Raw genomic sequence first — 11,632 nt, forward strand, 5'->3', positions numbered from 1 at the left:
TCCCCCACCCTGGGGCCTCATGAGCCCCCACGCGCCTGCGACCAGCAGGGTTGCAGGGCAATTTCCATCACACACCTGGTACGGCACCTCCAGTCTGGCTGGGGGTTTCCACCCAAATCCAGGGCTTTCCCCATCCTTGCCAGCACTGAGCGTTCGCATTCAAGTGCCGCGCACCCAGACCCACCCTGCGACCCCCATAATTCACAGCACTTGACGATAATCCTGTGATGCGTCACAGCCCAGAGCATCTCAGGAGACATCACCCTGCCCGGCAGGGTGGGAGTCCGAGGCAAAAAGCTCTGACTCTTTGCACAGCCACACACCAACGCTGCTGTTCCTGTCACCTCCTTGCTGCTTTGCGGTGCAAAAGATGAATCAACCGTAAGATGCGAAAGTGCTTGAGGAGAGCAGCCACGCTGCTGCCATCATCCTGCCGCTATCATTTCACCCTGAAAAATATCTTTGCCTTGGAAAGGAGTTGCTCTGGAAGGGGGAGAGCGTTTATCAGCGTTTTCTGAGGAGCCCATCTGGAGAAACGCCCCCCCCCCCCCCCCAGTTTGCCATCCTCACCGGTGGCCTGTGTCCCCGGTGCGAGACGGTGTGCCGGGCTTTGGCTCCATCTGGAGCTAATCGACGGCATGTGAACACACCAAGCTAGCAGCAATCTTCCCTGAGGACCAGCTCAGGGCTCCCACCAATTAGCACCCGATTTCTAATTACTAGGCAGTCATTTATGTGATGACCACCAGCCTGTTGCCCACCCTGCCTCTTCAGGCAGGGGCAGGGTCGTTAATGCACCCTCCTGGCTTGCACCTTGGTCAACGTTCGACTGAATTTAGCCACCAAAACCATCAACGATGATGGGGTGAACTGGTATTTAGCGGTTGAGAGATGTTGTTTGCCCCGTGCACATGCCGAGCAGCCAGGGATGGATCTCAAAACACAAGCTCCATGCGGGCGTTGGAGCAGGTGCCACTAGATGTCAGCTGAACACAGCCCCAAAACATGGAAGCCCAGCTGGGACATGTCCATAATTGCACACCGAGGTTTTTCTCCATCTGCCGGGAAGCTCATCGTGGCGGTGGGAAACTGAGGTCCATGGGGACCCCACAGACCAGGCTGGATGTGTCCCCCCATGGCGGCGGGGCTGGCATTAGCGTCGCCTCTGTGCAGCGCGACCGCACGCCCAGTGTGCTGTGGCATGGCTGGGTGTAACTGGGCATTAGTGCTACTGGACTGGACTTGTGGGAGGAAAAATTTGGGAAAAAATGCCAACTCTCAGCCCTCCTGCTGGCAACACTAAGGGGAACAACAACAGCAACTCCCCTCGCCCATTCCCTTGACCAAGGTGCTCCAGGCAAGTTTGTCCCTTCTGAGCATAGCTTAGCAGCACGTTTGCAATGGGTGACAGCCAGCCACCACCTTTCCTGCCATCTTCCTCCTGCAGCCCCAACTGCTGAGAACACCCTGGTTTCCCAGTTAAAAAAAAAAAAAAAAAAAAATCAGGATTGTCCCCTCTTCTTGCCGCGTGCCCCGAGAGAAGCCAGGTCCCTGTCACTGCGTGGAGCCGCAAGGAGCCCGCGGATGGGGAGGGAGGCGGATGGCTCTGGGGTTTTGGGAGCCCTGGTTCATTTTCCAGCCCTGCATCGGGGTCGCTGTGCAATCACAGCCAGGCACCCAGCAGAAGTTGTGATTGCACCCAAACTGCACCGCTGCCTTCTGCCCCAGCACACCGCCCCGAGCAGGACTAGCTGGGACAGAGCTTCCCAAAGGCTCCTCAGCTCCTGGGCAGACACGTTTGCCATCGATAGTCATGGTAAGCCCCCGGGTCAGAGCTGTTCTATTATTCATACAAAACCCCTTTCCAGATTGATGCGGTTGCTCCTCTTCACCGCAGCATCCCCAAGTGCCCCGCGTTTCCCCAGGAGCTCGATGCGATCCCATTGCGAGCAGTAATTTCCCACCAGGCTATCACCCTCCTTTCTGTGTCCACTTGGGTCTTCCCGAGTTTCTTGTCTGGCGTCTCTTGGTCATCCTCCCAGAGCACCAAGACGATCCGTGTCCCACAAGCCCTGACAGCCCTCTCCACGCCTTGACACAGCAATGCCGACATCAGCTGTCTCGTCAGCTTTGGATCCAAAACGCATGGCTTCATGTTCACTTGTGCTAAGCTCCTCCTTCTGGTTTCATACCCTCCCTGATGATGCTTTCTGAGGCATTAGCAGTGGATCTAATGTTAGTGCCATCAGCAGATTTCCTGGCATCACATTCCTCTGGAACATCTTTAACCCCAAACTGAGCGCTTTGACCCTTGCACCAATCCTGTGCTGCAGTGGGTCCCCCTCGTGTTAGCAACAACCCCATAGCCTGATCCAAAACAGGCCAAAGCCCTGCTTGGACTCCCCCGCCTCCAGCTTACACTGGGAAATGCCAGGTTGAAAAACTCCAAGTTTGGCCCATGCCACACATATTGTGGAAAAGCTAAAAGTAACCAAAAGCAGCATAATTCTTTGGGCACCACAGCAAGAATGGGTCAATCCCAGTTTTTGGATTGAAACCCTTCCACCCACCTTTCTTACCTTGGCATCTTCGGTGTCGGACTGGGTGCTCGTCTCCTCATAGAGGTCAGACTCCTCCGAGGCGATGGGGACTTGCACCGTCAGGTTGGGGTTGTTAATGAAATTCATGTGGTCCAGTTCATCCATGAAAAAATACTCTTTGCCAGTGCCTCCATCCAGGTACTCCGACTTGGGCTCCTGGCCAGTGTCCACATGGTTTAGCACAGAGTTGTCCCTCTTACTGTGCTCTTGCTCTTCCTCCGGGGCCACCTTCTTCCCCTTCCACAGCCTGCGGAGCAGCATGAGGATAGAGGTCTTCACGAAGTCGATCCCCTTGGTGATCCTGCCAAGAGCGATCTGCAAATTGTTCATCTCTCCATCGTCGTCCGACGCCGCCAGGCTATCAGCACTGAAGGAGCTCAGCAGCAAAGCTAAGAACAGGTTCAGCACCTGGAAGGGACAAAAGCAAACACCAGCGCTGACGTCCGGCACCAACATCATCCTCGCAGGCTGAAGCATCAGGGACCAGTCATGGCTGTGGAGAAGACCCTTATGTTGAGCATGTCATGGGACTCCCTCCTCCCATTGCCCAACTCTGGGGACTGCGGAGGTGCCAACCCCTTCTCCTGGAGGACATGGACATGGTCCTCCTCACTCGCTCCTGACTCCACAGTGTCACCCCCAGCTGCTTGGGTCCTGCTGATCCATTTGCAAGCGATGCCAGTCTTCAGCCCATCTCAAACGACCTCTGCTGTGGGTTCATCAACATGTCCCTCCCTTCACTCTCTTGGAGCACTTGGCCTGGCTGGTTCCCACATGGGACTCCCCAAAACCTATGGTGCTTATCCCCACCACCCATAGGGATGCAACTCGGCTCCGTCCCTGTTCTTCCCAGGGAGAAACCTCCTGCTTATTGTCCTCCCAGCTGCAACTCCTCCTCTCCTCTTTGCTGGCTCTGGTAGCTCAGGTGCGCAGTGACCTCCTGAGGGTCTCCAACACCCTGGAGCCACGTAGGAGCCTAAGCCACAGCCGTAACCTCATCCCTTTCTACCAGAGACCGCTCTGCTCCACGGAGAGCGGCATTCCATCTCAGCACAAGTCAGTTCATGGGATGCGAATGCAATGCTCTATATAGCTCCAAGCACGGGCTCTCTCCTGCTTCCCCCAGACCTCTCCTACTTCACCATGCCCAAAACGTGACTGGACCCCGCTACAGCCTCGCCTGGCACGGGTGGACTCGCTGCGTGCCAGAAACCCGGAGCAGCTCACGAGAAGAGGAGCGGGACAGGCTCTCCCCGGGGTACGGGAGCATCGGCAGCACCCAGACATGCGCTCGCTGCGCAGAGCGGCCGATGGGCCAAGCCCACAGCTGTTGATGTTTGTGCCTTTTTGTGCCAGCAGCGTATCTGAGAAGGGAATTAGCTGCTATTCAAGGTCACTGCTGTTTTCACATGGCTCATACCATATGACTTAAATCGCATCTTTAAATAAATCCCTACTATCCCATCAGTTTAATACTTACGTTAAGCGCCAATTACAGCTAATAATTGCTGTTGGCTCTGGGTTTTTTGGACAGGAGTCCATTACCTTGTCACCCGACTGACTTCCTCCCTTTTCCCTTAATAACCCCAAAGGAAATGCTCAAAGTGTCATTAACAGTAAAGGATGACTGACCGTCGCCTTATTCCTCTGCAGGGGAAGTGGGGAGAAACACACACCTCCCTGCAGCCGGGGTGCTCGGGACAGGCTCCAGGACTCGGAAATACCTGAGACATGGCCAGGAGAGCCTGGCAAAGAGGATGAAGAGGGCAGAGATGGTTCTGTAGGTGATCGTGCGCTGTGTTTCTCTACTTAGCTTTAAATGAACCCTGTGCAGCAGCACAAAGCAGGAGCTGCAAAACTTGCTTGGAAAGCTGGGGTGCAATCTCAGGGAGGGCTACACCTCTGGGAGGGCTGCCTCTGACCCCGCCGGCTGAAAATCGTGCTGCCCCCATATCATCTCCAGGAAAGTCTCCTGGAGGGGTGGATGGGCTGTCCTACTCCAAAAACTGGCTCCGGAAGAGGAAAGGTTTCCAGACCCCCTTTTGGGAAGCCCCAGCTGCGATTCCCAGTCTCTAAGCTCCTGCACTCTCTGCAGACCATCCTGGAGATGCTCCTGCTGCTTACGGGTGATTTTCAGCCTGATTCAGCATTGCAATTCAAATGAACGGGTTCCCCCTTGAAAAGTAGCATTACAAACTGTTGCTGGCTGCCGGGTGATGGGCAGTGCGGAGGCACATCAGGCTGCTCCCCACCATGAGGCGATGCATGCAGGGCTGCCCGGCGTCACCCAGCACAGACCCCAGGACACCCCAGGATGAGGTCTGCAGCCAGCATGGCTCTCCATGCCGCTATGGCGGCCAGTTCAAAGCTCCAAATACCTGCTAGGGCGTCCAGTTCAAAGCTCCAAATACCTGGCCCGAGCCAGGGAAGCCAAGCAGCACTCAAATCCCAACTTTCTGCCCTCGAAGTGGGACACTCCAAGCTGCCCTACCCCTGACCCGAGCCATGGGGTGGTCTGGGTTGCTCCCCGGGGCTGCTTTCACCCCTCTGGAGGGCTGTGCCAGCCCGGGGCTGGAGCAGCCACCCGTCGTGGGGAGGGAGGCGTCAGCAGCTCCCTGGGCAGATAGTTTTTCAAAGCAAATTCCAAAGGGCTTACACAACCCCGGCAAGTAATAGGAGCGATTCGGCAAGCCGCACGCTCCCCTCCCCTGCCTTGCTCCTTAAGAAGGGAGAGCAGGGCCCACGCAGGCTGGAAAACAAGCTTCAAAGCCGCCAGCGAGAGGGTTACCAAGTTTAGAAAGGATTTCACGCTCGCCTGGAACTTGCAAACCTACAGCGCTGGCAGCAAGCAGCTCGGGTTAGCAGGGAGGGCAACGGGCAGGGAGGGAGGGTGATGGTGGCCGGGATTCACCAGGACCCAGGGGAAGGAGCTCCTGTGCTGCAGAGGGGTCGTGCGTCCCCGGGGATGCCACCTAGACCACAGCGAAGATTGGGGATGCTGGGGATCTGCAAAAGTCTTCCAAGGGGGGTTCTGCTCCTAAAAGCACCTGGGAGCAAAGGGCCAGCCCTGGGGCGAGGTGGGTGTAACACTGCCTCCGTTCCTCATCGCAGGAGGGTGGGAAATGGGGGAGGAAAGCCTGAAAAGCCACGTGGAGAAGAAAGGGCAGCTTGAAGATGAGCCCTCTTTTGTCCCAGAGCTGCTCCTGCATCTGCCGAAAGCCCGGTGTTAAATTTTCCATGCCTCGTGTTCCCCTTCTGTTCCTGATCTAGTTTCAGCTGAAGGTCCCTCAGAAATTGCTTTTTACCCTGCTTTACACAGGGCTGACCACACAGCACATCCCCACTGGGTCTTTGCCTGCGCTCCTGTACGGCTCCAACAAGACCATGCCTACAGGCCTAGCCCTGGAGATGGGCTGAGCTGGGCAGTATTGGCCAGAGAGCGAGGGACAGAGGTGTCCCCCGCCCACGACACCCTCCGACTTGCCCCCTACCTTTCATTGAGGGTCCACCCCAGCTCTGAGACTCACCACAAGGTTCCCGATGACCATGACCATCATGAAGACGATGAGGCACATGGTCTGGCCAGCCACCTCCATGCAGTCCCACATGGTCTCTATCCACTCCCCGCAGAGGATGCGGAAGACGATGAGGAAGGAGTGGAAGAAGTCATTCATGTGCCAGCGGGGCAGCGTGCAGTCGAGGGAGATCTTGCACACACACTCGATGTAGCTCTTCCCAAAGAGCTGCATCCCCACCACGGCGAAGATGAAGACGATGATGGCCAGCACCAGCGTGAGGTTCCCCAGGGCGCCCACTGAGTTGCCGATGATCTTGATGAGCATGTTGAGGGTGGGCCAGGACTTGGCAAGCTTGAAAACCCTCAGCTACGAGGAACAAGGAGACAAGGCGTTGTTTTGCCGGGGGCTTTCATTACCACAAGGTGTCAGCAAGGCTGCGAAGCTGGGGTTAGACCTTCATGTGGCAGTTTTATGAAGACAGGAGGGATTAAACACCCAACTGCTTTGCAAAGAGCACAGACTCTGACTTTCCTAAATATTTAGCTCGACTGTCCGTGTTATCTTTAACAAGTTGGTGACCGCCATAAAGGTGGTTGAACAATCCATTCTCCACCCTGGTGGCAATTGCATCCAAACCCCCCCGGCACAGCTCATCCCCACGGCACGTACCAAGCGGAAGGAGCGAAGCACGGAGAGCCCTTGCACGTTGGCCAGGCCCAGCTCCACCAGGCTCAGGGTGACAATGATGCTGTCAAAGATATTCCAGCCCTGCTGGAAATACTCGTAGGGGTCCAAAGCAATGAGCTTCAGGACCATCTCTGCCGTGAAGATCCCCGTAAAGACCTGTGGGAAACAGCACCCCGTCAGCTTGCTTGAAAGCCAGCGCTCGGCATGGGGTGGGTAGCACCTCTCCTTTTTGGGGTATTCCCAAAGTGTTTCATCCCACTGGGTCCGGCCCTGGTTGAGAATGAGCTCCCCAGTTGCTGCCCAGTGTGGCTTGTGGAGCCAGGCTGGGAGTACTGGGGACCGATTGCTACTGGAGAGACTTGACAAAGGTGCACGTTGGCAGGTGGAAATTAAAAATAAAAGTCTCATTGGCAAAGGGACCCCTTTCAAATGACTGCTGAAACACAGGGCTTCCCAGCACCAGAAACTGGGCTGCTACTGGGATGCCCCTGCCCCTCCCCAAGCCCTGTGAAAGCTGATCCGGCTTTTACACATTACTTTTTTCCTGGGACTACAACGGCGCAGTGCATTATCACATTACTCCGAAGCGGGATCAGCGATGTGACAATTAGCATCCTTGATGCAATTTCGTGACACGGCATGTGCAGAGGGGACCCGGTGACAAATTTTGCCCTGGATGTGGATCAAGTCGGGATGCACATGCTTCCACTTTGCAGAAAGACTTCTGCACTGGCATCCCAGGGGATGCTCTCCGACGTGCTCCTTTGCATGCCAGCCCACAGATGTCCCCTATTCTGCTCCTGCCAACTGATCCCTGCTCTCTTCCCTGCTCACAGCCTGGCCACCTTTCTGCCTGCAGCCAGACAGGCAGCAGACGCTGCTGCTTTCATCTCGGGCACAGGCAGGCGACGTGGGGGGAGACCGTGGCTCAGTGGGAGCTGCTTCTCCTGCTTCCATCCCTCCCTGGCCCTTCCCCAGCAAATCCCTCCGGCTCCGCCGGCTCCCTGCATTGGGGTGTACACGCAGCCAGAAACCACCGCTGGCCTGAAGGAAAAGCTGGACCCGTCTTTGCAGCGTGACCGTGCTTTGAGCAACAGCTGATTAATCCCCTTGTATTTCCTGAATGAAATCAGAGACAAAGCAGCTATGTGCTGAGCCTCATCCTGCCCACCCGGGGCTCTGGCACCGGCATGTGTCATTCCAGCGCCTGTGCACAGAGAGGCCCCGGCAAGTGCTGGAGCAAGGCAAGGTGGCAAGAGAGGAGGCAAGGTGGCAAGAGAGGAGACAAGGTGGCAAGCTCTCCCATCCCTTAGCTGCATTTCCCAGAGCTACCAGGGGCCTCCTGGACTTTTCCCACCAGCAGATTGCATCCAGCTGAAAGCCATTTACCCTGAGTTCCAAACAGGAGCAGCCACAGCTGATTGCTAAATACACCCGTGAAATCAGGACAGCCCAGGTTTGCAGTGATTTCACTGGGAAAAGTCTTTTTTTTTTTTCCTTTTTTAAATGCTGCTAGCACTGGTGCCTCCTGCTCCGTGGGGACCTGTTTGCTCCCAATATCTGACTTGGCCCCTGCTCTGCCACATGGCCACCCAGCATTGCGAGGACACCATGGGTGTCAGCAGCTCATGCCTGACCCTGGGTTGCAATGTAAAAGATGGACAGGACAGCTCTGCGAGGCCATGGCCACGTTGGCATCGCTGAGATGCGCCAAGCAAGACAGAACCTGCAGCAGAAGGGGGGCAGGGGATGATGGATCCCACCCCCATATCTCTTCCCTCGATCTGAGCCATCCTGGAGTCCAACCCATCGCAGGGATGCTGTGATCAGACCTTTCTGCAACACTTTCTCAGCGGCTGGGACGTGTTTCCAAGCATGCATGCATGCTGTTCAGGTGACACAATGGCAGCAGAGGGGATCTGCCCACCAGGGTGGATGGTGTGGCTGCTGTGGCTCTAAATGGGGAAGGACGGGATGCCCGTAGCTGCCTACCAGGTTCCCCACGGTTAGCACGTTCTCAAACTTCTCCGTCATGGGGTAATGCTCCATGGCCATGAAGACTGTGTTGAGCACAATGCAGATGGTGATGCCCAGGTCCACGAAGGGGTCCATCACCACCAGCTTGACAAAATCCTTCAGCTTCATCCACAGAGGACAGCAGTTCCAGACCAGGAACGTGTGGGCAAATTTGTACCACCAGGACGGGCACTTCTGGTGAGCTTCCTCCAGCTCTGAGGAAAGAAAGATGACATCAGTGTAGGCTTATCCTGTCCTCCCCTGGGTGGGGCAAGTGCTAACCCACTAGAAGAGAACTCTCCTGAGGTCCTGAACCAGCCCTAGACCATCTACAGAGTTTAATATGGGGGCCAAAAGGAGGAGCCTGCCCATGCCCATGCCCAGGCACAGTGATCTTGCAGACCTTACTTTCCAAACCGGAGAGAGATGGAAAGGCAGATCAGTCAGGGAACTGTGGGTCCAATCCTGCTTTCAGCACCTGGGCAGGATTTGAGGTGGCCCTGCCACAGTGAGATTGCAGAGACATCCAAGGGAACTGCTCTGGGGTGGTCAAAGGGTTTGGCGCCCATTCGCAGGGAGGACAGGGCTGAGAAGCCTTTTATGGCTGAGTCTACGGTACTTTTTGTTGAAGTTGAGACAGCAGCTCTTGGGAAGCCATTCAACAGCTCTCAGTTGACTCTGGAGACTGCTGTAATGAATTGCAATCCCGTTCATTTGCAAGAGAGATTGTAGTATTGCCTCCAGGCATCATCCTAGCTAGTTGGGATGAAAAACCTTGCTCAAGCATCACTGCAGTGCACTGACCCCGTATGGAGACCCCAGGTCCAGAGTCATCCCTTGCATGGGGATGGAGATTTGGGACAGCCGCTATCACTGGTGCGTGCCAAGCACCCTAAGGCCACCAATGCGCAACAGTTGGGCTAAAACAGCCAGCACACACAGCCCTCACCCAGTCTGGGGAAGGACGTACCTTCCACAGCGTTGGAGATGACACTGATGGCACTCCCCACCCTCTTCTCAAGGCCTGGCCCATCTTGGTTACCCACAGTGAGGTGGTTGTGGTCTGATTTCTCCGGCTCGTTGGTTGGGTTGAACTAGAAGGAGAGGAGGCCACAGGGGATGAATGCAGAGCGCTGCAGGCTATTTAGTGTACTTAAAGATAGAGCAGGCAGAAGAAAGGGCATGGTCTGGAGAGACCTTGGGGTGCGACATTGGAACTACAGGTGGGCTGCAGAAAGACTCGTAGGACCCAACCCGCAACAAGCTGGGCACAAGCCTGTCCCTCCACCGGGGTTTATTGGGATGGTCACCCTCAAGGGATGGCAGAGACAGAGCCGAGCACGTACATCAATCACCGTAGCGGAGCGCTCCAGCATGACCTTGGGGACCACTTGCCCGTTGCAGTCCTTTGCCTTGTCCTGGTCGCTGTTCAGGTCCGAGTTGCACTCCTTCTCAGCCACGCTGCTGGGCAGGGAACTGCTGCTAGACCGCCGGTCCTGCAACTGCAGCAACCCACGTCTCCATCACCCACGTGTCCGCAGCCGTCGGGAGCTTCCCGCGATTGCTGCAGGGCACCAGGCTAAGGAGGGGGGAGGATTGAGCCCCAGGACCTCCTGGGCAGGACTTTGTGGCTCCAAAGCCAGCTGCTGCAGGACCTGGGCAGCAAACTCAGATCCTCACGAGCAACAACGAGGGATAACAATTTGCAGTAGCTAAACAGAAGTTGCAAGCCTTTCCTTTTCACTTGCACACCCCACCGTACTAAGCTCTCCGCCCAGCAGTATTAGATCTGTTCAAATTTGGTCAGGGTGAATAATTCATAAGGACAAAACTATGCAAACCTTCTAATTTCTGTCTTGCAGGAAACTTTAATCTTTGAAACATGCTTCCCAAATGGGAAAGAAGCAAAATCTTCAAGGCTCTTGCTGAAATGCGATGTCCAAGGTTTTTTTGACCCATGTTTGGGTCAAATTTTTTTTTTTTTTCCCCCAAATGTTGTTTTATTAGGTTTTCATTTGCACATGCAATAGTGGTTGTTTTTTTTTTGTTTGTTTCGTTTTGTTTTGTTTCTGACAGTGGTATTAATATTTGAAGTTTACTACACCCTCTGGTAGCACTAAGGATACCACAGCGGAGTGGGAACTTCTCTGTTCCCACCGCACATCGCTGAGATGCAACATGGTTTCCACGCTCGGTTGCTGGATATTAAATGGATCCGAGTGCCCATTTCTTGTAGACGCTTTGCCCTCGCTCTCAGCCTCTGTCTTCTCCATTTCTCTAGGTGACAATAAAGGAGTATCATCCCTTAATAAAGCCTTTGGGCAACTCACTGGTTAATTTGCTCAGGGAACTGGCCACAGCACCTGGAGGTGCCCAGCCCTGGAGTCCCCATCCCTCAGGCAGGGCTTGCTTGGACCCATCCTGCAAGCAGCAGCAGCCAGGTAAGAGCGAGCCACTTCCATGGAGGACGTTGTGGCTTGGCACAGATCAGCAATGAGAGATAGAGGCTCTAGAGAGGAAAACATTGTTTTGTGTCTCTCTCTACATGCAAGGAAACTGGTCTTTTGCCCAGACTAACAGTTACATTTGCAGGGATGTCCCCTGCGGACGTTGCTGACATAGACCAAAATGATGAGTAGAAATGAAAAATGGCTGGGCTGCACTATCAGACATCACAGAAGCTTTTGCCCATGTTTTTATAGGCATATTGTGCTGAAAAGAAACTCCCAAGGACTGGAAAAGGGGCTAAGGTAACACTTTGGGACCACAATGGAGCAAATGTCTCTTGTCTAGACCGTGCTTTTGCCAAGA

The 11,632-nt window shown here is 55.0% G+C and overlaps 1 protein-coding gene across 1 annotated transcript; it reads right to left on the reverse strand.

The window, feature by feature from the left end:
• Positions 1-2,579: 2,579 nt before the first annotated feature.
• LOC104072006 (sodium channel protein type 4 subunit alpha-like) lies at positions 2,580-11,094 on the reverse strand (the record flags this gene model as incomplete). The annotated part of the gene is made up of 7 exons (XM_009585227.1): positions 10,984-11,094; positions 10,168-10,323; positions 9,792-9,915; positions 8,798-9,036; positions 6,788-6,961; positions 6,128-6,484; positions 2,580-3,008 (listed from the first exon to the last, which is right to left on the reverse strand). Coding segments are annotated over exons 1-7 (1,590 nt in total), but the record flags the coding sequence as incomplete, so codon positions are not given.
• Between the last annotated feature and the right edge of the window lie 538 nt (positions 11,095-11,632).

Source organism: Fulmarus glacialis, unplaced genomic scaffold (assembly GCF_000690835.1).
Source record: "Fulmarus glacialis isolate BGI_N327 unplaced genomic scaffold, ASM69083v1 scaffold34089, whole genome shotgun sequence".
Taxonomy (NCBI): Eukaryota; Metazoa; Chordata; class Aves; order Procellariiformes; family Procellariidae; genus Fulmarus; species Fulmarus glacialis.